Source organism: Dysidea avara, chromosome 3, assembly GCF_963678975.1.
Source record: "Dysidea avara chromosome 3, odDysAvar1.4, whole genome shotgun sequence".
Taxonomy (NCBI): Eukaryota; Metazoa; Porifera; class Demospongiae; order Dictyoceratida; family Dysideidae; genus Dysidea; species Dysidea avara.
This window is the reverse complement of record NC_089274.1, coordinates 25,799,060-25,822,877: the sequence shown is the minus strand read 5'-3', so window position 1 is coordinate 25,822,877 and position 23,818 is coordinate 25,799,060. Positions and strand designations below refer to the sequence as shown.

General features: G+C 38.1%; 2 protein-coding genes across 2 annotated transcripts; both read right to left on the bottom strand.

The window, feature by feature from the left end:
* Window positions 1-315: 315 nt before the first annotated feature.
* On the bottom strand, window positions 316-13,616 carry LOC136250477 (copine-9-like). Its single transcript, XM_066042683.1, has 14 exons — window positions 13,353-13,616; window positions 9,350-9,539; window positions 8,859-8,974; window positions 8,279-8,373; window positions 7,891-7,977; window positions 7,654-7,716; window positions 7,492-7,593; window positions 3,189-3,267; window positions 3,079-3,135; window positions 2,613-2,786; window positions 2,070-2,216; window positions 1,812-1,922; window positions 739-858; window positions 316-677 (listed from the first exon to the last, which is right to left on the bottom strand). The coding sequence occupies exons 1-14, from the start codon at window positions 13,551-13,553 to the stop codon at window positions 402-404; spliced, it is 1,818 nt and encodes a 605-aa protein (XP_065898755.1). The 5' UTR covers window positions 13,554-13,616; the 3' UTR covers window positions 316-401.
* An 8,138-nt stretch (window positions 13,617-21,754) lies between these two features.
* Window positions 21,755-23,063, bottom strand: LOC136250482 (short-chain collagen C4-like). The gene is made up of 2 exons (XM_066042689.1): window positions 22,781-23,063; window positions 21,755-22,721 (listed from the first exon to the last, which is right to left on the bottom strand). The coding sequence occupies exons 1-2, from the start codon at window positions 23,051-23,053 to the stop codon at window positions 21,957-21,959; spliced, it is 1,038 nt and encodes a 345-aa protein (XP_065898761.1). The 5' UTR covers window positions 23,054-23,063; the 3' UTR covers window positions 21,755-21,956.
* Between the last annotated feature and the right edge of the window lie 755 nt (window positions 23,064-23,818).

The window sequence follows — 23,818 nt, the reverse complement described above, 5'->3', positions numbered from 1 at the left end:
TTCACTAAATGATGGATAATGATTGTAGCACCGAACAATAGACGAGCACTAACCTTATCGAGTTGCCCAGCTACAGTTTCACGGACAGCTATTTTTTTTTAAATTACCACGTTGTGGTGGGCCAAACTGGGACTGCAGACAATTGGAAATGCTCTAATTGAACGCTCAGAATTTATCATGCATTTTGCATTACTAGCATCTGCAAACGTAGAAAAGTTGTATTGGATACATTTGTAGAGGTCTGAGGATTTATTCTGAAAGATTATGGTTAAAAGTTGCTTGCTACAGTCAACAATTGATCAATATACACTTACATACTCATGACCATTATTTATAATATAAATCTTCTTCACTCATACACACACCTGTACGTATTTAATCAAACAAAACATTTCATCACATTAAACAGTTGCCTGTGGATAAGAACCAACTGGATATGGTGTTGGATAAGGAGGTTGTTGTTGAGTTGGGTAAGGAGGAGCATTCCCAGCAGTACCAGTAGTAGGATAAGGTGGTTGAGGGTATGGTGCAGTCCCTGATGGTGGAGGAGGATATGGAGCTTGTGACTGTCCTCCTAACTGAGGTGGTGGTCTTGACACTGGAGGATTAGGCTTAATGTTTTTTGACTTCATGTAAGATAGAAACTGGCCAGGAATCTCTGCCAAAGTTTCTCGTGCCTACGCATACATACAAAGAGCAGTGGATATAGAGTGAAATGAATCATTAAATATGACTTACTAATGAGAAATCTGTCCCCTGTGTCTTGAATTCTCGCAGTGGCACAAACTGGACAATGTCCCTGGCCATCTTTACACCACGTCTATCCACCAGGGGGGTGTCATCAGCATCAAGTATTTCCTATAAGAAAAAAAGCAGATGGTATACTTATCACTCGTATGCCTCAACCAAATCTCTGAACTGTGGCGTAGCCTGACCTGGCTTGCCTGGGCATCAAGTCACTTTGCCCTACCATCAGCTACCCAGAGTAATTAAGGAGGTGGGCTGAATCACTGATGAACAATCAGTTAATTATAATATATAATACAACTTGCTGTGTGTCCACTTTACCAATGCTTTCTTTCTGGCTGGCCAGCAGTAACCAGGTTTCCCCCTGGGGTTTTACTGTAAGTTATTCAATTGTGGTATTAATGGTTAATGAAAAGCAATAAATAGAAATGAGACCACATGATTAAAACGTGGTCAGCATCATGACAAAGGACTAAAGACAGAATTTTTTCTATACAGATAGGGACAGTGTGTCTTCATGTTTGTGGTAAAGTGTGAACTGTGTGATGAAAACTCGAATTGATGCGAAGTTATGAAATGTGGGAACCCGTTCAAGCTGTGTGTATGGATACTGGGCCCTAGACTGATAGTTTAGACGGTATGGAGTACTTGTTTATAGTCAGCATTTATTTCTTTTTCCTGTTTGTAGACTGATTATCACCAGTTTAAAGTCATCACGTGATGCGAGTAGTCTACTATAAGCGCTCCGTACTTTCATTCAAATTCCCCACTAGTCTGATATTAAGACACCGCTGTATGTATGTGATAGGAAGACAATAGCTAGCTAGCGGTTGCAATTAGTAAGGTTATTATCTTGCATACAGTTAATAGCGTAGGTAGAATATATACATAGGTAGTGATGCACAACATGTTTTAAAATGTCTGTATATGTCCATATGAAGATGGGCATGTGTATGTGTGTTGCATGGAGTGAATGGCTTGTCCCAGTGCCCGGGCATGGCTAAAAGACTGGCTACGCCACTGATTATAACTAGAACTACAACTGTCTAGCACATACAGCATACCATAGCAGAGAAGTCAGCTCCCCCAACTCCCACAATCACAATAGACAATGGTAGGGTGGAAGCTTTTACTATTCTGTCAACTGTCTGCTCCATGTCTGTGATCACACCATCCTGGTAAAATGTAAATATACACTAAAACTTGAAGGATAAAGCAAAAAAGTGTGGCGACACACACACCACAACACTACACTACAATAAACACATACACGCATACATACACGTACATGCACACGCACGCACGCACCCACGCACACTTACAGTGATGATCAATAGTATTTGATAGTGTTGAGAATTTTGTGTAGGGTGTGTAGCATACTCCATAGTCTTGTCCAATATTGTAGAGAAGTTTGTTGGTCCATAAAACTCCACTGCACTGACTGTGTAGTGGTAGGCATCTAGTATTCCCTAACAACAAAAAAATGTCCCATAGTCTATACAATATACTTAGTTAGCAATGGCATTTGGACATTGACAGCTGCTACAGTACGTTAGAGCATTTGTGTATTCATAAGGAAAACACACATATATCTAGACTGCATTGAATAATTTGAGTGACCTTTGACCTAGTTACTTTAAACTGCACCAGCTTTACAAGATGCAATTTTAATTGACAATTAGAAATGAGAAGCAACTAAGTAATGTTATAGTACAAAGTTAAAATATACATTCCATGATATTCAAAGTGGGAGATAACAATAACACCAGTGCTAGCAACACTCAGATGATAAGCATAGAAATACACATTCACACAGAACTGCTCCAACACAGCTAACAACACCACAACACTCAGTCACTCATTACCTGGACACCTCTCACTTCTGGTTGTTCAAAATTGAAGTTTAGAGGAAAGCAGTGAGACACACCTCCAAATTGGGGGGCTTTGGCACCAAATCCAAACGCAGGGAACATTTGATCAGAATCATAATCAGCCAATATGGTGGCCACTGACTTGATGGCTGACACATAGTCATTGTCCTGTAAAACAAGTGTGTGTTCTATTAGAGTGTTTTGACAGTATAACAAATTATATTACGCTAGTGTAAGTTCCATTGAAGTGTTCAAACATGCACAATCGAGCCCCTCACTTGACCTTACACATGTGTATGGACCTGATGCAAAATATATGGCTTTAACTAGTCCAGTTTCCCATATCAGTATTTTTGAGAAGAGCAAAGCCTTCATACTAACCCAAAATATTCTGAAGTTATACTCAGATTATAAGTATCTTTACTTATCCACACATACATTTTGAAGGGTGTATGCTTACCTTGTAAGGATTGTTGTAGTGTAGAGAGTTAGGGTTGGCAGGTTTACCATTGGAGCCCTACACACAATAAAAACAATATGGTCTACACAGTGTACTAGTCAGTCTCTTACTGTGAAGTCAATGGCCACTATCATGTTAATCTCACATCCACCTCTCAAGTAGTCCATAAAACTGAAAGTTGGAATTGCCCTACAGTCATGAAATATAGTGTGCTACATGACTACGGTGTGTGTACATACGTGCGTGTGTGTGTGTGTGTGTGTGTGTGTGTGTGTGTGTGTGTGTGTGTGTGTGTGTGTGTGTGTGTGTGTGTGTGTGTGTGTGTGTGTGTGTGTGTGTGTGTGTGTGTGTGTGTGTGTGTGTGTGTGTGTGTGTGTGTGTGTGTGTGTGTAGGCCTGTGCTACCAATAGAGATGGTGACTGAATTTACTTACCTGGGTTCATGTCTGTGTAGTGATGGAGAGGTTACTAGAGAGATAGCATGTAGAATTGCGAAAGCCTCTAAGGCATTTGGTAGCTTGCGTGATGCTATTTTTATGAACAGGACCTTTTCTGTGTCTACGAAAAGGAACGTATATAAGGTAGTTGTGTTGTCTATTTTACTTTATGGTGCGGAAACTTGGACGATAAAGGCTCCTGATTTACGACAACTTACCACCTTTCATAACCGTTGTGTTCGGACTATCTTGGGCGTGTCTCGTTATCAGCAGTGGAGAGAACGTATTACTACTAACAATTTGTCAGAAGCATTTGGTATGCAATGGTCGATAGTTGATTTTATTATGGAGAGGCGCCTTCGTTGGCTTGGTCACCTTGGTCGTATGGCTGATGATAGACTTCCCAAGCAGTTACTGTTTGGAGAATTACAGAGGAAGCGGCCTTTTCATGGGACCAAGAAACGATGGCGTGATGGGGTGTTGTCTGATTTGAAAGCCATCACTATTGATAATTGCTGGTATGCTCTATGCCAAGATAGGACTCAGTGGACTAAATTATGTAATGCTCAAGTATGTAAAGTGGCACAATCAAGGAGGCAGAACACCTGTGCTGCAAACTCATTCCCACAAGATAATACTTACAACTGTTCCTGTGGTCGACAGTTCCACCGTCAGGGGGATTTGACATGACATCGTCACTACTGTGGTCTGTGTGGAGACAACAGCTTGTCACTGGTCCCTACCTAGGGCCCCGCTATCGCTGAACAACTTCAGTGGGCGGCATCAAGAGGTGTGTGTGTGTGTGTGTGTGTGTGTGTGTGTGTGTGTGTGTGTGTGTGTGTGTGTGTGTGTGTGTGTGTGTGTGTGTGTGTGTGTGTGTGTGTGTGTGTGTGTGTGTGTGTGTGTGTGTAGGCCTGTGCTACCAACCTCCTCATTATTATTTATTATTAGCACTCATGGTGGGCCTGGTAACATGCCACTCTGGTGGTGTGGCTAATGCTGGCTCTGACTGTGTGGTGGAGACCAGGTAGGGTCAGGGTGCCATTGAGTTGGCCTCGCAAGCCAACTACAGGGTTAACACCATCCATACATTGTATCCAGAATGAACTACGAACAGACTCAGATCCCTGCTATTGTCAGTGGCCCATCCACCCTCCTTGGGATTCCATTAATTCATTTATCTAGCCTAAATAAATCACTTGTAATTAAGTTACCCAGTATCCTTGGCTAGATGGGTGGGTGCTTCCCATGAGGGTGGGGGACCTGATCGAAGAAGAATCTGGGACAGGCAGTCAAGAATTATGTATGGGCGTGTGTGTGTGTGTGTGTATGTGTGTGAGGCATATTTATATAAATGCAATTGTTAGACAACCTCCATGGCATACACAAGGAATTTGCACAATAATTTTTGCTTGTCATCCACGTATGTCTACTTGTGGTCAGTGCTCCAGCAACTCCCGTACAATTTTAAAGGACAATCACATTACATTTTTTCATGGTACATTTACAAACTGGAGATAGAAACAGAGAGGAGTTACACATGTCTACGCATCAGTGCTGCACTCTGTTGTACTGTGTAGTAATTGAATGGCTGAGTGTTTTAATATTCATTCTTTACTAAGTCTGGTTCAGCTTAGCAATACGAAATGGTATAGCCAACCTTTCAAAGTACCACGGCTACCAGTGTTTTCAACTGTCATCACCACAGCTAACTTTACTATAGTGTGATGTATTGAGCTTCAGTTACCAGGGATTAGGCTGTGTGATTACCAGGGCTCTATCCCTGGTTTGGCTAATAACTATTCATATACGAAAAATATAAAACAAAATTACAGGTTGTGCCAAGCCATTCCTCCTGATGGTTTTGTCACCTGATATGTACCAAGATTCCTGCAAAAGCGGTCTCAGAAATCTTGCCAAAAAATATCAGTAGTTTCTAGAATACAAGCTTATACAGCTTTTTATAGGAATGTCCACCACATTCAATTGTGGGTTTTACTTTATTTGTTTAACCAGACCAACACAACCAACCTGCTATATGCCTTTCAACAAAACACATGAGGCAGTCTCTCAGAGCTTCTAAAAATTTCCTGTGTTACAACATACAGTAGTGATGTTTTGAACCAGGTTTGGTTAAAGCAATGAAGTAGTCCTTTTACCTTCTTTACAGATACCTACGTATTACCTAAACCTGAATTTGTTTGTTAATGGGTGCAAAATCTTAATTTGTAAGGCTATATGTTATACTTAATACATTCAGAAGGTTAATCCCCTTCCTTGTAGGAAGATTATTCATGTAGTTAAAGTTGCACACTAACTTTTAGAAACCACGTAAAAAGTATTCACATAACAAGGCCCAAACACTTTACAAATCAACAGAAAACATCTGGAGTCCAGACAGGCAAGCATGTATGTAAGCACACAAATTTCCCAAAACAACAGACAACATACACATGTAACACTTTCACACCTCAGATCAAAGGAGCTGCCTGGGCTACATTTCGTATGTAGACCGGGCTAGTGATTATATAGACATTGACACTAAAATCGATTGTAGGGATCGATTAATACTCACATAATTAGGATGCACGACTTGGATTTCGCCATGAAAACCACCCAGACGGAGAGCGTTTTGTTATCCTCACCATCCTACGAGTTGAAAAACGGTGAGAACTAGCGCTATAGGTTATTCATCGATCGTTTCCACACATTTTCAAATATCAGGGGTTAATCTAGGGGGGGGGTGGGGGGGGGGGGGGGCACAGGCCCCCTCTGGGTTAGCTATTGCCCCCCCTAGGTTTATACCTAAAGCCTTGAGAAATGGAAAGGTTTAATTGATCCCAAAGTTGTATAATCCAATGGTCAATATTCAATGGCATCACAGTAAAATTTCACCAAAATTGAGTATATTTACACCTAAATTTTCAAAATTTTCCTGGGGGAGCATGCCCCCAGACCCCCCTAGAATCCGAAGCGACTTACTTCGCCCCCTCTAGGTTAATATTCTGGGTTGAGCCCTGAATATGGACACATACCCATCACGAAGCTACCACTCTGCATGGAGTAACCACTCTACAAGCAAGCTTACCTATCTAGGCCTTTAGTGAACTCCATACTTTTTCCATAAACGATTCAATAGCACTGATTAAAAGATTAAACTCGCGTAACCGAAATTTTCCATGATATCTCTAGGATATGTCCGTTCATCGTAGCCGGACGTAACCAGAATGTACTAGCTGCTGACCCATAATCAAAATTTTAGGTATGCATATATAATACATCCAGTGGCTCCACTCATATTGGCTTGGGTGACTGATCACCCTGTACAGGCTATCAGCCTGGTAAGTGTTACATATTAGCTGTAACGCGGGGCATTCGGGCTTTGCCTGATATGTATGCCCTCTTGCCCGTGTTACAACTAGTACATGTATCCCAATAGCTAGTCTACTCTCCTGGCCTAAAAATCTATAGTTAACAATCCCCTGGCCTTGAAAATTCTTTTAAATAAAACTTTTAGAACACCTGTGTATTTCTTACAGTCATATTGTTTGTTTTAGTTTGGATACAGCACAACCAAACTACACATTGCAAGCAATTACGTATGTATACTACTGCACATAAGCATGCACACACTCACACACACGCACACGCACACGCACACGCACACGCACACGCACACACACACACACACACACACACACACTACACATATAGTAGTTACATATAACTAACTACACATATGCCAGCCAATAAAGACATCCAATGTGTACTATGGCTACTGAACTGAACTATTGTACAAAATGTGAAGTATTTGTGGGCCATTTTATGAGTTCATGATTCCCTGAATACATCAGACAAAGATCACCATAGTAGATCAAGTGGTCTGAAGTCTGTTAATACAGTATAGTATGTACAGTAAAACTAGCAGGAGCACAAGAACATAGGCACATAGTTCAGAAGTGGTGAGTAGCACTTACTTGACATGATGAAAGTACAAGATGCCGGAATTGTGGTACTTGCGGCCTTTCTTAGCTTTCAATTGTGGATGGATCAACTCCAGCTGAGAAATGCTCCCTCCTCTGTGAAACAAGTGAGCCAGTTAAAATCATATCATTCTGTAGTCGATTTACCCAACATACTTTTCCAAACTGATGTCACGTAAATTGCAAGTAGTCTTGCCAATTAATTCATGATTTCCTGACCTGAAAATTAAAAGGAGAAATTCTTAATATTTATGCACTAATATTGTATAACTCAAATCCTGCTAAATACTATTGTAACATAGTCAGAAGAAGAAGAAAGTCTGAGTTACAAAACAAGTTAGTACCCACTAAACTATTTGACAATACAATCTTATACTATATAGTACTGCTAACCTATTCCAGTCATACACACTAAACTGTAATGTCCTGTCCCAGTCACCACTACATAACTTCTGCATCGGTACAACAAACTCCTTCCAACTAGAAAATGGATCACTTAAGATAATATTGTCTATTATATAATATCTATATAATGCACACATGTAGCCACATACATATCATGTACACATACATACTAGCCGTGCACAAAGAATAAGTTCAGTTGTCTGACAATCATTGTTGAGGATCTATACAATAACACGGTTCAATAGTTAAAGCCATCATTTAACCATAATAAAACCACAGAACATGTTAACAAAAATACTCTAATTGAATGGTCACTACTGGTATTGACTAGTTCACATCCGTAACAGTTACACAATCTCAACTGTCAGAAACATACTTGGGGTCCAGTGTCTTCATGATGGGTTGGCTCCGATAGACAACAGTGAACACTCCTCCCTCTTGTGCCTTAGCTATCTCCACAAATGGATCAGACTGGATACAGCAATATACGTCAGTAACATAAAACAATGTCTAACAATGATCTAAACCTAAAGAAAAAGATCTACACTCACAAACGTATGTTTTGATTTTGTTATCTCTCTCTTGTTCTCTCATATAATTGCTAAAAAGTTTCCTGTGTTTTTTTGTCCAGTATAGTTTTTTTTTTACCATGGCAACATATACCAGAACCTGGTAACATGGACTACTACAAAAATGAGGATACCTCACATAACCTTAGTTGAGGTTCCATTGCATCAAAAACTGACCTGGATACTCACATGCTTAGGGACACAAGCACAGGGTTTACTGTATGCTCATTCCATACAAAGAAACCAAACACATTCAACATCAACAGCTTGTCCTAGTTACCAAACACACAAGTATGCATCACTATATTCCCAACACATTCTTGTGACCACATGATACTTATAATAAACAGACACAACATGGTGGGTGGATGGCTGATTAGATCATACCTTCCCAAAGAAATCCTTCTTATCCAGTTTCTTAGCATACATCTGCATGGTGATGTCAAATTTAGACTCCTCCACTTCTTCTCCGTTGATGTGGACATAACCACAAGACTGGCATGCTACAGTGACATTGTTACTAATAACAGAATATAACTTCAGTATTTGGTTTATTCAATGAGTAGTGAAAACAAACCCAAACTGATGCCAAATAGTGAAACCTTAATGAACTGTGGACCAAAATATATGGCCTCAGTATCCTTTATTAATAAGGTTATGAAGTATACCTTAGTGGGACCTATTTGATATGGTTACTATAATGAGGAGCTCATGATGTACACCTTTGAAGCCCATGGCAACTACAATAAAGTGAGCTTTATGAATAGCTACCGATTTATTTTACATGGTCACTATTATGAGGTGATCATGACTCACCTGGCAACTACAAAAATGAGGTCCTGTGCACATCAAAGTATACAGTGGATGCATTCACTCACTTGATGATGTCAGTTTTCTAGAGAACACCTTCCCAGCAGTGACCACATCAGCCAGTGTGAATTGAGCCTCTCCAATGAAGTCATGTTTTGACAGGTCATCCAGATGTCGCTTGTTATCAACATCGTACACTTCCACTCTGAATTTCTGCACCTCTTCAAAATGATAGTCAACCACAAATGTCTTTGCAAACTGTAACAAACAAAACAGAAACTTAATCAAAGCAACTCGTCATTACAAATGCACGTGCATAAAGAATTACAATACATACATCTATACTATCAACTAAAGACATAGTTGGGTGGCAAAAAGGTGCTCCACTCATGCCTTCTGATTTACCATTTACCTGCTGTCACAGAGTGGCAAAGAAGGAGAAGCTCTGATCAGCCAAGGTTTGGAAGTAAATATAACAACAAATCATGACACTTTCATGAGCTATACAGATTACTATGAAAAGTAAGGAAGTCATTGAGTACTTTGCACTTAAGCACTGATATTTCTATGGTTTTATCATTCTTCATAATCTTACGGTTGGTTGCATATAGTATGATAAGGAAATAGCTGATTGACAAGAGTATAAAATGTTTCATTGCTATTGACTTTGCAAGGAACTACATCAATCCCCATTGTTAATAATCCTAACCAAGTTAGTTTTATGACTGACTGTGACTGCCTTAGAGTCAAAGTATACATTCCGTATGTCAGATCTTGTCATAAAATTTGCCAGCAGCTTCTGTTACTGTAAGTCTAACAAGTAGTACACAACAGATGTGTACTGTAGTATAGCTCAGTGGAATGGGATACCTTCAAATACAAAGCTGTTCAATAGCCGCATACATCATTCTGATGGAAACTAATTCACACACTAACAAGTTTTATTATTTACCATATATGGTTGTACAGTTATCAATACCACAGGAAACATGCAGTAAGGTCTTGAACTGAACAATAGTTCTACCCATAATACTTGATGTAATCGACACTTTGTTAAATAGCTTTCATGTCCATCAACACAAACTTGAACAATTTCTCACAACCTTTGCCATACTCAAGTGATTGTTCAGTGAGAATGCCAACATATAAAAAATGGTCAATTTTATTTGACAGCTGTGAAAAGAAGGTAATGAAATATAACATCACTAAGAAACAACTTTCCAGTGTTTCATACAGCGCAGCCTTCCTTTAGAGGTATCCATTAATTTGACATCACACTAAATATTTTCCATATAATCACAGGTTATCTTTGTAAATGCATGAAGCAAGAGTGAGTTACAAGCCGAAGAACACTGGCAGAAGTGTGAGCTGTGGTACATTTGTTATGTTATTCATTGTTTAATAAACAGAGCCATTACACTCCAGCTGCTCATTGGCTCATACTGCAGAGATAACCCAGTCCCCTCCTTTATCCCTGCTCTTGAATTGGCCATTAACAAAGGTAACTCTTGCAGCATAGCATTTTGCTTAATTAATTTAGTAAACGGATTGAATGATGGAAGGATTACATGCGAAACATATCATACACAAAATACAGTAAAGTATTAATTTTGAATAAATAACATGTGAAGTTTGTGGGCTGTTGACTACAGCTACCCCCAAGCAGCTACATCTTAAATTCTAAAATGAACCACTGACCCCACAAACATCTGACAATCCATAATCAGTCAATTCACATCACATAAACGCTTTATGTGTAAATTTTTACTGTGCAACTCTTGCTGATAGAAATGACAATACAAAGCAGGTAGGTGAGCTAAGTGAATCATTGGTTGATGGTACAAATGACTCTTTCCAAAAGTACGTCATTGCTATGGCAACATCTTTCCGCCATTTTGAATGGGGCCACGGTAAATAATCTCGATTGCGCTCCATTGAAATCTGGTGTTAGCAGCAGCTTGAACAGAGCCGTATTGTTGAGGAACAACCCATCAATACCTTTGGGGTGGTAGAATTAGTGTTTCTGGTTAAAGGCAGCTGGTTATCATGGCTGAACAAGGCATGAGACATCGACAGCAGTCAACAACAGTAATTGCTTTGTCAGAGGTGTTGTCAGTCCATACAATCAAGTTTGCATGATCAGCTGCCACTACAGTCACTATTATCAGTACAAGAGTCAGTGAGGAGTATAAATGGTTAATATAATTCACTTGGGTCTTCAGCTTATACTGTTTCAGCTAGTTACTGATATACAAGTAGCTACCATAGCATAGATAGTCTATGGTATACTATCTATGACCATAGTAATGTGGTTATTGAACATATAGTCAAAATGCAAAATTTTAATTCACACTCATTTCAGAAGTATTATAAGGGGTGTGCAACAACAGTTTCAGAATCAACAAACTTTGGTTTCTTATTATACAGTACTTTTAACAATTGTTTGTTTTTACCTGCTTTACCAGTTAGGCATTGGAGGCAAAGCCTGTACGAGGTGTTTACCATGAGACAGGGAACCTAGACGAAAATTGTTGACTAATGTGAAACGGGACAAATACATAGACTTTGATCTGCAGGCCACTCGGATACTGGCCAAGCGCCACACTCCACTGGACAATTGTTGAAGCGGAAGTACAACCTATTACAATGGTACCAATCACCTAAAAAATGTTTGCCAGTACTCCCATTTGTATATACACACATTTAAACTCTCAACAAATTAGGATACCCCTCTACTAAGGATACCTTTCCATGGTCTCATTTGTATTCTATTCAGTTCATCCCAAGGTGTTCATGCGATCACACCTAGTGCTTCATATGAAAAGAATTGCGGCCAATGAGATCCAAGTATTTTCACTGTATAGTACAACATTCACATGTGACTGCTAGATACATGTCCGATTAAAATGTGTGCTATACAACTATCAAATACTACACTTTACAAATCTGCTATAAGTATATAATGCTGGTCATACTGACTCATGCAAGCTCCCTGATTATCAACAGTAAGTCATATTATCAAAGAATACAATACTAGTGGAGTGTTTTCTCATCAAAACGTTTTTAAGGTCTATATGGTACTGTATCAAGGATGACATCACTGGATATCTCTTTGGATTAAACTTAACACTGAGTAACATAATTATATGGTCAGAATTTGTGCAATGCAGGTATCCATTCTGAGAGAGAAAAGATATCTAAACTGTTCAGTCTAATCAGACTTTATGTCTGTAGCACTAGTAACTGAGTCTAGTTAGTCAGCCACCACTGTACTGGAAGATACATACTAACGTATGAAACTTTCACAAACATACATTACTGTATGTATAACGATGTCACATAAGGTGATCATGCCACATTATATAAGCTACGTACACGGAAAAGTGATTACCAGTTCTGTATGTGTTCTTACAAATGCACAGTTAACCACTGCACACTAATTACAATTCCTTAGTTACTTAACAAGCCATATTATCTGAAATGATGTACCCACTATACTGTTTGCTGAGGCAGCAGTTTCACCTCAAATGATGTTGTCTTTGTCTCAGAAATTCAGTTTACAGCACAACTCAGCATCTGTCTTATCAGGAGCTCCGGACTTTGTGAGCTCCCGGTCTCCGTCCCTATCCTTTAATAGTAAGATCAGATGGGTTGCACTGAATTGATCTGCCAGATTGAAACTTTACAAAATGTAGTATCTACGGTCTGTACATTCCACTCCTTGTCCTTACTCACAATGATTGTCACGAGTAACAATTTATGCTCACAACAAAGCCATGGAGAGTGGAAATTTGACTGAAATTACACTTCCGAGAATCATGGCCATCGTCTTAAATTTCGTCAGAAACATCTGTGGTTTCCTTTTCCTACTTCTTTTCTTTAAAATACACGAAACAACTTCACTGCAAAGACTGAATACGCCGGAGAATACGCCATGCGCACGGCATAGTAGCCCCATTCAAAATGGCGGCCGAAAAGTGGGCGTGGTTTTGGAGTCTAATCGCCCTGCCCCCATTCATATAAATACAAATTATATTCATTTACGGTATTATACAGTGCTCATGCTATTACCTTTGGATTAAGGTTGTCATAAATCACTTCGGTCCTTCCCATTTTTACCCAACCCGACTGCCGGGACGATTGGCCGGTTCCCTGGTATAGGACGATGAACGGGTCGCTCTTCGAGAACGTGTCCATGTCCAGTAGTTCCGTACATGATAGTGACAATTCTACTTTAGACTGCTGGTAAGAATACTCGGAGTTACTCGCCATGGTTTGTAGACTAGAGTTTTAGTTTTAAGCACAGGTTACGCAAGCGCTACGTCTTTTATATCAAATTTGACATTCTCACGTGACACCATAGATAATAGACACCCTATGGTGACACTGATTGCCTTAATATTTCGAGGGGGCATTTTCCCTGATTTCGCTTTTTTGGGGGTTACCAGCGAAATCTTATCCTTGAAACTTTAGACCTCTATATTTATACCATTTTGGGAGTGTTTGCAAATCTGCAAAAAAAAAAAAAAGCAACATGGATGAATTTCATAATAACAAAAGTTGCCCCTAGCAACCTGAATTTTACAATATTTGTAGGGGTAAATGTCAATAGTAACATCTCCAATTTTACATGAGATATAACATTTTATAGTTTGTCGCTTTTCCATAGCTACGTTGTATATGAGAGGGGGCCCCTTCTGGTCAATCACATAAATAATGTATGGAGAAACAACAAATTTAATTAATATGATAGAGTATATAGGTCATGAGATAGCTATGACATTTTGAAATTTGTGGTTTTTCCATACATTATCCATGTGATTTCCCAGAAGGGGCAACTGTTAACCCCTCCCATAGATAATGTATGGGAAAACTGCAAACTTTAAATTATGACCTATATATATGCTATCCATTTAAAAATTGGAGACGTTACTGTTGACATTCACCGCACCTAAAATTCAGGTTGCTAGGGGCAACGGTTTAAAATTCCTTATTATGAAATTCATCTATTTCTCAACCTCAAAAAATTTGCCCCTTGAGACATTAAAGCTATATGGTATTAGACTATAAGGATAAATTTTTTGTTGGTGACCCCCAAAACTAGTCTCACATGGACAGGCCACTTTTTCTCCCACGGCACTTATCAATTAGAAATTATAAGCGCCTGCTCAAAAAAGGCGTATGCAAAGTAAAGCTGTGCGTCTAACTTGTGGTTTGCAGAAGTATGACCATGTGTCACAATATAGGGCAAACCTTGGATGGCTTCCTGTGCCCAAGTTTCAGTACCAAATTATCTTCACCACATTATCTTGGTGAGGGTATTTTGCACCACCAACATCAGAACTAAACAATGCAGTAAACCACATGGCAGGTAACTAAAATTGTGGTTGTTGTATGGCCCATTAATCAGATATACTCCGAAGGGGACACCACTTGCAGCGGCCTATTAATCTCTGTTAAATTTCATAGAAAAGTCTAAATGCTTTTAAAATGGCACAGCATGCAACCATCAGAAATATTCTTAGCTTCAATATGAGAGAATCTCTATACGTAGTTTTAAAAAAGTTTCCTGGAATGAACTTATGGGTGGCACATACCATCAAAATATTCTCACTTTATTCTATAAAGTGTGGCCTCCAAAAAGTTGTGAAATCATGGTGACCAAGAAATGGCTGCAATGACTGATCCTAATGTCTATAATTTTTTAATGACGAGTGATCATTAAAAATAATTGACATTTCCTGGCTTTCTTGGAGGCTGCATCCTTTTTCCACAGCTAGGCTGTGTTTGGTATAGCTGGATATCACTCCTTTTGGTAATTATCCAAAACTGGGGACTGATTTTTTCTCTCTCTCTCTCTCTTTACTGTAGGGAAAAGAGGAGATTTTTTTTTAATTTGAACTTTAGCTAATTGTTAATATGAAATATTACCTCATGTGCCAAAAAGGCAATTCATTATACAACTCATGTGGAACTCACTCCAGAGTGAGCTCATAATGAACTCTATATACTGGGTGACTTCTAAACTCTCTATCAGGAGATTTCTAATGCAGCTGGACTCTGTACAGGGTGACTTGTAATGTAGCAGCTCAAATGAACTCACTGCTGAGTCACTTGTAATGCAGATGAACTCTGTACTCTCTATACATGGTGACTTGACGTAATTATAGCTGCTGAACTCTCCTACTGAGTGACTTGTGTTGTCTCTACAGGGATACTTGTAATATAGCTGAATTCTTAGCATACTGGGTAACTTGTAATGCAGCTGAACTTTCTGCTAGGTAACTTGTTACATAGCTGAACTTTCCACAGCAAGACTTACTACATAGCTGAGCTCTATAGACTTGTAATGTAGCTGAAATCTATACTGAGTGACTTGTATACTGTATCTAAACTTTCCTACAAGGTGAGTTGTAATGAACTAGCTCTCTACACCAGCAAATATATTAGTGGACATTCAATCTCTCATTCATGCAGTCTATAACCATGACTTAATTAAGGAAATTTTAACTGCTATATTTGTGGTATGGATTTCAATTGAAGCTATTTACAATTCATAAATAGGTAGCCATTCATCATTAAATGCTTCATTCAGAAACTAAATACTCGATACATTAAATATGCTCATATGGTTGAAATCCAGTCATGCATATACAGATCAGCTATAAGTTAATAAATTACATGAATATCAGTATTTGTGAAATGATATATGTGTACACCAATATTCCCAACATCCAGCTTACATAGTAAACTCAGTGAGTGCTATACAATTTATTTTAATAGAACATGCATCTAACAATTAATGCTCTAATTGAAACGGGTCACTTTGCTTCACAACAAATAATCAAACCCTGTTTATTAGAGATCTTAGTATGCAGTTAACATATTACAACAGAGCTTATAACTCTTTTCCTAAATTATCACAAAATGTTTTTGCTTAGAATCATTATTTTAGCATCAGAATTGTAGACAACCATAACCTTTAGATATCCCAATCAATATCCCTACCAGCATATATGTTTAGGTCATTGATAATGATGTCACCATGCAGTTACACCACAGCATCATTTATTTGTGTCAGAAATTTATCTTAACAGTGTTAATGGCAAAGTGACCATTTTATTAGAGAGGTTGAATGTATTATTAGAGTAACTGAAACTTATTATTTTAGTTATGCTTTTATGCCTCAATTTACATGTGTTCCTTCAGAATTATGGCTATTTGAAAAGCATCTGGTCCCAAGGGCATCAGTGACCAAGATTCAACCTCTGATTAACATTGAAACGAGAAACACAAAGCAATAATGAAACACCAATTTATTATATTTGCCTGAATATTCTCTTCACAATGCAGACCCATTCTATGTCCATTATGTCTTCTGTAACACAACAGACACAGTGGATATGTACACACACTGGATACAACAGGCACAGTGGACACAGCAGACACAGTAGTTACAGCAGATATTGTTGACATAGTAAATACAACAGATAGCTATAGTTGGGTATAGCAGACACAGTGGAAACAGAAGATACAGCAGTGGACACTATTTAACACAACAGACACAGCAGATACAGTTGGACATGGCAGGCACAGTGAAAACAGCTAACATAGAGGACACAGCAGACACAGTTGGATACAAACTGACCTTTGACACACATACAGTAAGAAATGGGACACAGGAAATGCCATCATATTTATGGTGTTACATGATCACATTCCATGTGGAGGAAGTGTTATTTCTATACTTAGTCAGACTCTTTACATTGTTCTATATAAATAATATTTGCAAATCACTGAGGCCAATATTTCAGTATGTTACCAACCCCTCAGGAATACAACTCTATTATGGAGAAAAGGGTAGGCTGTCTAAAAAATGCAAATGATTTTTGTGATAGCAGAATTACATTCCCAATACACCAAAGGTGTCAACAATGAGGTACATATATACTCCACTCAGACACACAACATCTAAACCCAGCATAGAACACCTACAAAAGTGTGAGGATTCATGGGCTGTGGTCATCATAATTTCTAAATTTCACTTTTGTACTCGGTGATATGTCAATACATATCATAGGAATTATAGTTGAAAGTTCTGAACATTTAAATTTACAGCTAAAATGGATAATATGTTGTATATAAACTTCTTTGATTATTACACAACATATTCGATTATAGCTTTTACCTGTCTCACTGCATGTCTTCCTTGCTAAATTTTATACCTGAATAAACTTTTTGTATAGCTTTACTACTAGTACTCTACATACAATGCATAGTTATATTTTATCTTAGCTTTCAAGGTTAATATGGGTCACTTTGTACTGTACTGTAAGTTGACCTGTCAAAACCCTTTTTACAAGTCACATAACTTATAAACATAGCCAGTAGCTCAATGAGCTATAGATAGCACTGATGTATTGGTATTTTCTTAGCCAAGAGTGGGGAATGCTTGATCTACGCCTAAAGATAACATTACCTCTGAGATCAAAATTGTGCCGACTGACTGTTCTATTAGAGTATCTTGACAGCAATTGCAAAAATAATTTCTGGGTGTAAATACTTTTTGGTTGCATGCATGCAGGCTCACTTTATTATACCAAATATCTCTAATGTATATAATCCACATCTTTGGAACTACATACAAGTGCCTTTCAAGTGCATATCACTAACTATAAAGGTGCCCATATGGTTTGCATTGTTTGTGAAGATCCAATTCTAAATGATAGTCCCTGATGATTACTAAGTTTGTGATTTCAAGTTTTCATACACAAATGAAAGGAATGTAAAATAATGGCTTCTGTTTTATAGAATAACATCAAGGGAGTTTTCTGATAATAAACAATGCATGTGTTAGTAACTTTAGATTGCTATACATCACTGATTTCTTAATAGTATTAGTGCCTTTGAAATTTGAGCAATATACACTAGTTGCATAGGCAGCATAGCATTGCCTATGCATTGCAGCTGCACTGTACTGTCTATATACATTGTACTACATAGTTTGCAATTACACTGTATACACTGCATGGTATTGCATTCTACTGCATGTATCTGTCTACAATTATGTAACTGTACTATATTAGTATATAGGATACTCTAGAGTAGCATGGCCACTATTTCTTCTTGCTATGAACAGAAAATTTGTGCAACAGCAACTAAGTCTCTTTTCTTATTACTGTATATTATACTAGCAACAACAATATAAATTATCCTACTAACCTAAAGTTGAAAGAAATCTACTTACGTATATCACAGCAAACAATTTATAGCTTGCTATGGGACAAATCCTTATGCATGCACTTGTGCCTAAGCACTTAAGTAGCTACTTATTTTGAAGAACTTGCCAAAAATGCATGCAATGTTTCTATGGTATAGTCCTCTTGATTCCACTCAAATTACATTGTAGTAGGGGGGCGGTAAAGTGACTGAATTCGTTGTTGTCCCTACATGGTATAGTAGGGTGTTCTGCAATGATCAAGGTTAATTGTTTACTATGTGGCAGTAGGAAAAACTCTAGTGAAACAAAGTTGATCAGAGTTCCTTATTGCATGATGATAGGTGCAGTTGATGTATCATCTGTTCCTATCTAATGAGGAATGTGACAGTAGTCGAGGTTCTATAAAGCAGCTGCATTCCCTCAATGTTGATCTATTGTATCCCCAAAATAGTCAATTTTGCACCTAAGCATTATTTTACACCTACCAAACCATCACCCAATCATTTGTCTGGGTGTTAACTTCTTCCAGTGACTGCCCAGTGTCCATGCATGCACTGTGATAGATGAGGATTCAAGCAAGGAGCATTATTAACGCTGAACAAATGCTATATGTATATGTCAATTACTGTACTTATGCTTACCTGAATTTTGGCAAGGCAATTGATTCAGCTAATACAGTTCCCTGAACAATAATGCGTGTAGTACAACATAGTCATTGACAGCATTAGCCATACAATGGTAAATGAAAGATAGATGGTGGATGAATATGGGTCAATAGATGGACAGATCAACCAACGGAGGGCGGATGGATGGATATATAGGTATACCGGTATTGATCATAAGTACCAAATAGCATCTCTTCAGCCATATGCATGTTGGTAGGTTACAATCATTACAGTAGCAAAGTTATGTTTGTCAGTAGCTATGTACATGTGAAGTGCTTTCATAATATAGGAGAATCATCATGATGCATATAATGCACAAACATATAATGGTCATTAAGTGAATGCATGCAGTGTTTGTACTCATATATCAGGTTTCTGTTTTGATGTAAGTGACCTGCAAGAATGAAGATAATTCCTTCATCAATAAATAGCCTTCTTCTATATTAATGGCTTCGTCGTGTAATATATCTCATAGAGAAGTAAAGGGAATTTTTTTTCTGAGAATGGCTGTATCATTGGGAATTGTTGGCGCTACATCATTCCTTTCTGAATAGTGTTGGAAATGTGAGTATGTAGATTGCATGCCAATCTACAAATAGAGTTGCACAACAGACTAAGTACATTGATTTTACAGTAATACTGTAAAGGCTACTATACTATGTATCCATGTCAAGATATATAGTCACAACACCAAGATGTATACCTACCATACATAAGGATTTATATCCACAATAACACAGCCAGAGTAATGAAATAATGATACCACATGCTGCATTGCTTAGCAACGACTTAGCACATACACAATTATGCAAGTATCATACTTTTAGTCACCCATGGACATCATGTAAGTTTCAAGCAGGACTTAACACAGTATGCCAGCAGTCATGGGTGCCTATATCTATTTATTGGAGAAATTATTGAAACTTCTATACAATACAGCAGAATGACAATCAGCAGAATGCTTAGTATACCATGCATTCTGTAGCTGGTGTACATACATTTAGTTCTTCATAAATTATTTTGCTTGTAAATTTTATCATTTTGAAAAGAAAATATGTGGTACTTATTTTGTCACCACAAATTGTCCATAGAAAGTTATTTGGCTAAGAAAACTGTAAAACCATTTAGTGTAATCTCCACTGAATAATTTAATTCATTTCAGATACTATTTAAGTCCAACATACTGAGAGTAGTTATAGCTACTTTAAGGAAGCAAGTAAAGTTGTGTCATTTCTATCTGTCTTTCAGCTGTAGTGTGCATGCAAGGAGTTGTTGTATGGCATGTATTGGCAGATGCTTTTAATGCCCAATGTGAAAACATCTATTGTGCAATGCACAAACCACAATTTCGGTAACTATAGAAAAGGCTTTGCAATTTGTGCTTCCAGCTAGCTACAAGGTTATTATTTTTACCCATATATGGCTTGAATTGCTTGTGAAGATCCAATTCCCAATAGTAATCCTTGACAGTAAGTGAGAGTGTTTATACGCTAAAGGAATATGTAATCATTGGCTTCTGTTTTTGAGAACAAGTCATGCAAGTACATTGAGGGAGTTTTCTGATAATAAATGATACACATTTTAGTAACTTTAAATACACACACTAGTACTGGTTTCTTAACAGTATTAGTGCCTTTGATGTTTAAGTAATATACACCACGTATTTCAGGGGTACTATATAAAACGATACAACTTGAAGCAACTTATACAGTGTGTTTATGTGTGGGGATCATTTTCCTAAGTGATTGATGCTTAATGGGTATTGATACTGTATTTAGAAGATAAAGAGAAGACTAATATGATTTTGGTCTAGAATTGTGGAAACTACTTGGTCCCAGCTCGATATCTAATGCAACAGCCCCTTATCCAATAAAATTGTGGTGTACTTTTATGCTGTTTTATTTCTGTTTAGGATGTATTTAGATTGAAAGTGTGTACAATCTTTATCATGATGGTACCATTTTACATATCCATGACATTCCTATATCAAATCAGTAAGTGTTTGTCAATAATTACAATGGCAGCAATAGCAACTGGCATTCATGATATTGAAAATTGTAGCACTAGCAATTTACCATACACATGACACTTGCGTACACACATGCACATTGATGCATCCATACATATACAGATACACACACACACACACACACACACACACACACACACACACACACACACACACACACACACACACACACACACACACACACACACACACACACACACACACACGCACACGCACAGAACAAAGCTTATGGCAGCCATGCAAAACACAGCTATTGTAACCCAGTGAACCAGCGTCTGTGCATCAATCAGGCACTTGAGCCTTGTGCAGGCAAATCCTCCTGGGGCACAGCTAGTAACCTGCAAGAGGACTACCCATGTCTCACAGAGAGAGGTCGCAGAACTAAATGTTCACAACGATTCTATATAACACCACTAAATGAGACAAGGTGCTGCCTCACACACACACACAAGAGAATGATGTGCACATGGGATAAATATGTGCATTACATCAGCAGTTTATATATATACAATCAATGCACATGGATGCCTTATTATTTGATACACAGTAAAGCTGCACGTGCAGATTTATAATTATAATTTATACTGTCAATTACGTTTTTTCCTGGTTCATAAAGTTACAATGGCACTTGACTACACATGCGCATATACATGTATTATGCATATATATCATAAAATTAGAAGGCCAATAGCTATTTAGCAAACTTTATACTGTGTGAGTGAATGTGTAATCTTGGCATTGTCAAGTATCATCATTGAAGTCTACTTGGTGCACACAGCACAAGAAAGTTCTTTAGATCGATCATAATGACCATTAGTACATGGTAGTGATCCACATACTCCTTCTACTGGATAGAACAGGAAACCATTGTGATTATCAGTTGAACCAATTACTGATGTGATACTGTGATCAATACAGGAGAATGTTGATCGGTGATGTACATGCCGTTCACTCATCAAGTAACCGTAATATTCTCTGGTCCAGCCTGTTGGACAAGTATACTTAGCTGGTAACATGTAAACAACATTTCTTGTAGGAACATAACATACTGCACATACTACATCTGTACTGTGTGAATTTGTTACTAGTCCATTTGTGTGTTCATACTCTGCTCCATAAATATAGGCATGATTTTGATTTCCACTAATTGTCTTGAGGTAGTTTGGGTCAAGTGGTAGACACTGTGGATTACCACCACCTCCTTGATGAGTATAATGTGACCCACCAGCTCTGCCAGAGTATACTAGTTGTGCTCCACTGTCTGGACAAGAGTTATGGCCCCAACGCACATACACCACTCCACCTGCTCCTTCTCCCTTAGGACCAGCAGCTCCTGTGTCTCCCTTAGGTCCAGGAGGTCCAGTCAGTCCCCTGGGACCTGCTTCTCCATCCCTACCATCTCGGCCATCTCTTCCTCTAAGGATTTCAACTGTACTATCAGTGTAACTGGTAGATCTTTTCATTACAGTATGTTGTTTTGTGGTATAGTTAGTATTGAGAGGTTCATTGGTGAACTGGTCATTACTCTATAGCAAATACATATAGAGTTACTAATGTACATAGTTACTGGTATAAGCCAACTCACTGTTGGTTGATGTTGGATAATTTGTAGTTGCAGCAGGTTAAGTTGTTTGTTGAGTTGTTGTATTTTTTCAGCTTGTATCTCAATTTTTATCCTCTGCTGTGCAAACTCTTCTACCATCTGTGTCTTCTGCTCTTGTTGTTGAGCCACAAACTGTTCTCTCAATTCAACCAGTGATGACTGGAAATACCAGCCACCCACAAACACAATTGCACTTCCCAAACACAGTAGAACTAAAACCAAAGTAATGATCAAGCCACTGTTTGTAGCAGTCATTTTTACTCAATAAATTTGATAATAGTAGCAATGGAGACAACAAAGATGCATTTTATAGTACCACAATGAATGCACTAATATGTCATATCCAGTATATGGTTTTGTGGAAGAATGTGATGGCGTCACAAGGTATAAGTGTCTACATTAACCTATCAGATTCAGAAGGTGATAGAAGTTTCAGTTTTAGCTCAGTACATCTATCATAGTAACCAATAATCCAGCACTTGCTGAGATTCTTAAACATGTTATGTACAGTATGTTGCTTGAAGTGCCATCAATATTCCCTCCGTAGATTCTGCTGATATTATTCATAAATCTTCTGATGATACTTTTTATCAACAGGTTATGTTCTGTTATCGTTGTATTAAGAGATGGACAATCCTGTAAATGCAGTGCATCAAAACGAACTATAAAATGCAGAATTAAAAAATGAGACCAGTGGAGACTTCATCCTCAAATTTCTTTTGGTCTATAGACATGTCTTAAGGGAGTCACACAGCCTGGAATATGCAATTCCTACTACTGTACGTACATTCAACCCATAACTAATTGAACTGCATGACTACACAGAAGGAGTAATCGTTATTACTCATCCCACTTTGAGGACCCATGAGCCTGCGAAAATAAGGAGTCAGAATTTTGATACTGAAACCATATTGAATTGCAGTAATTCCCAGACAGCTTGCCAGGAGTCAGTTATCCAGTCACATATGTAATATAATTCAGGGTCTATTGTAGCTTCCCTTTTAACTTATTTAACCTATG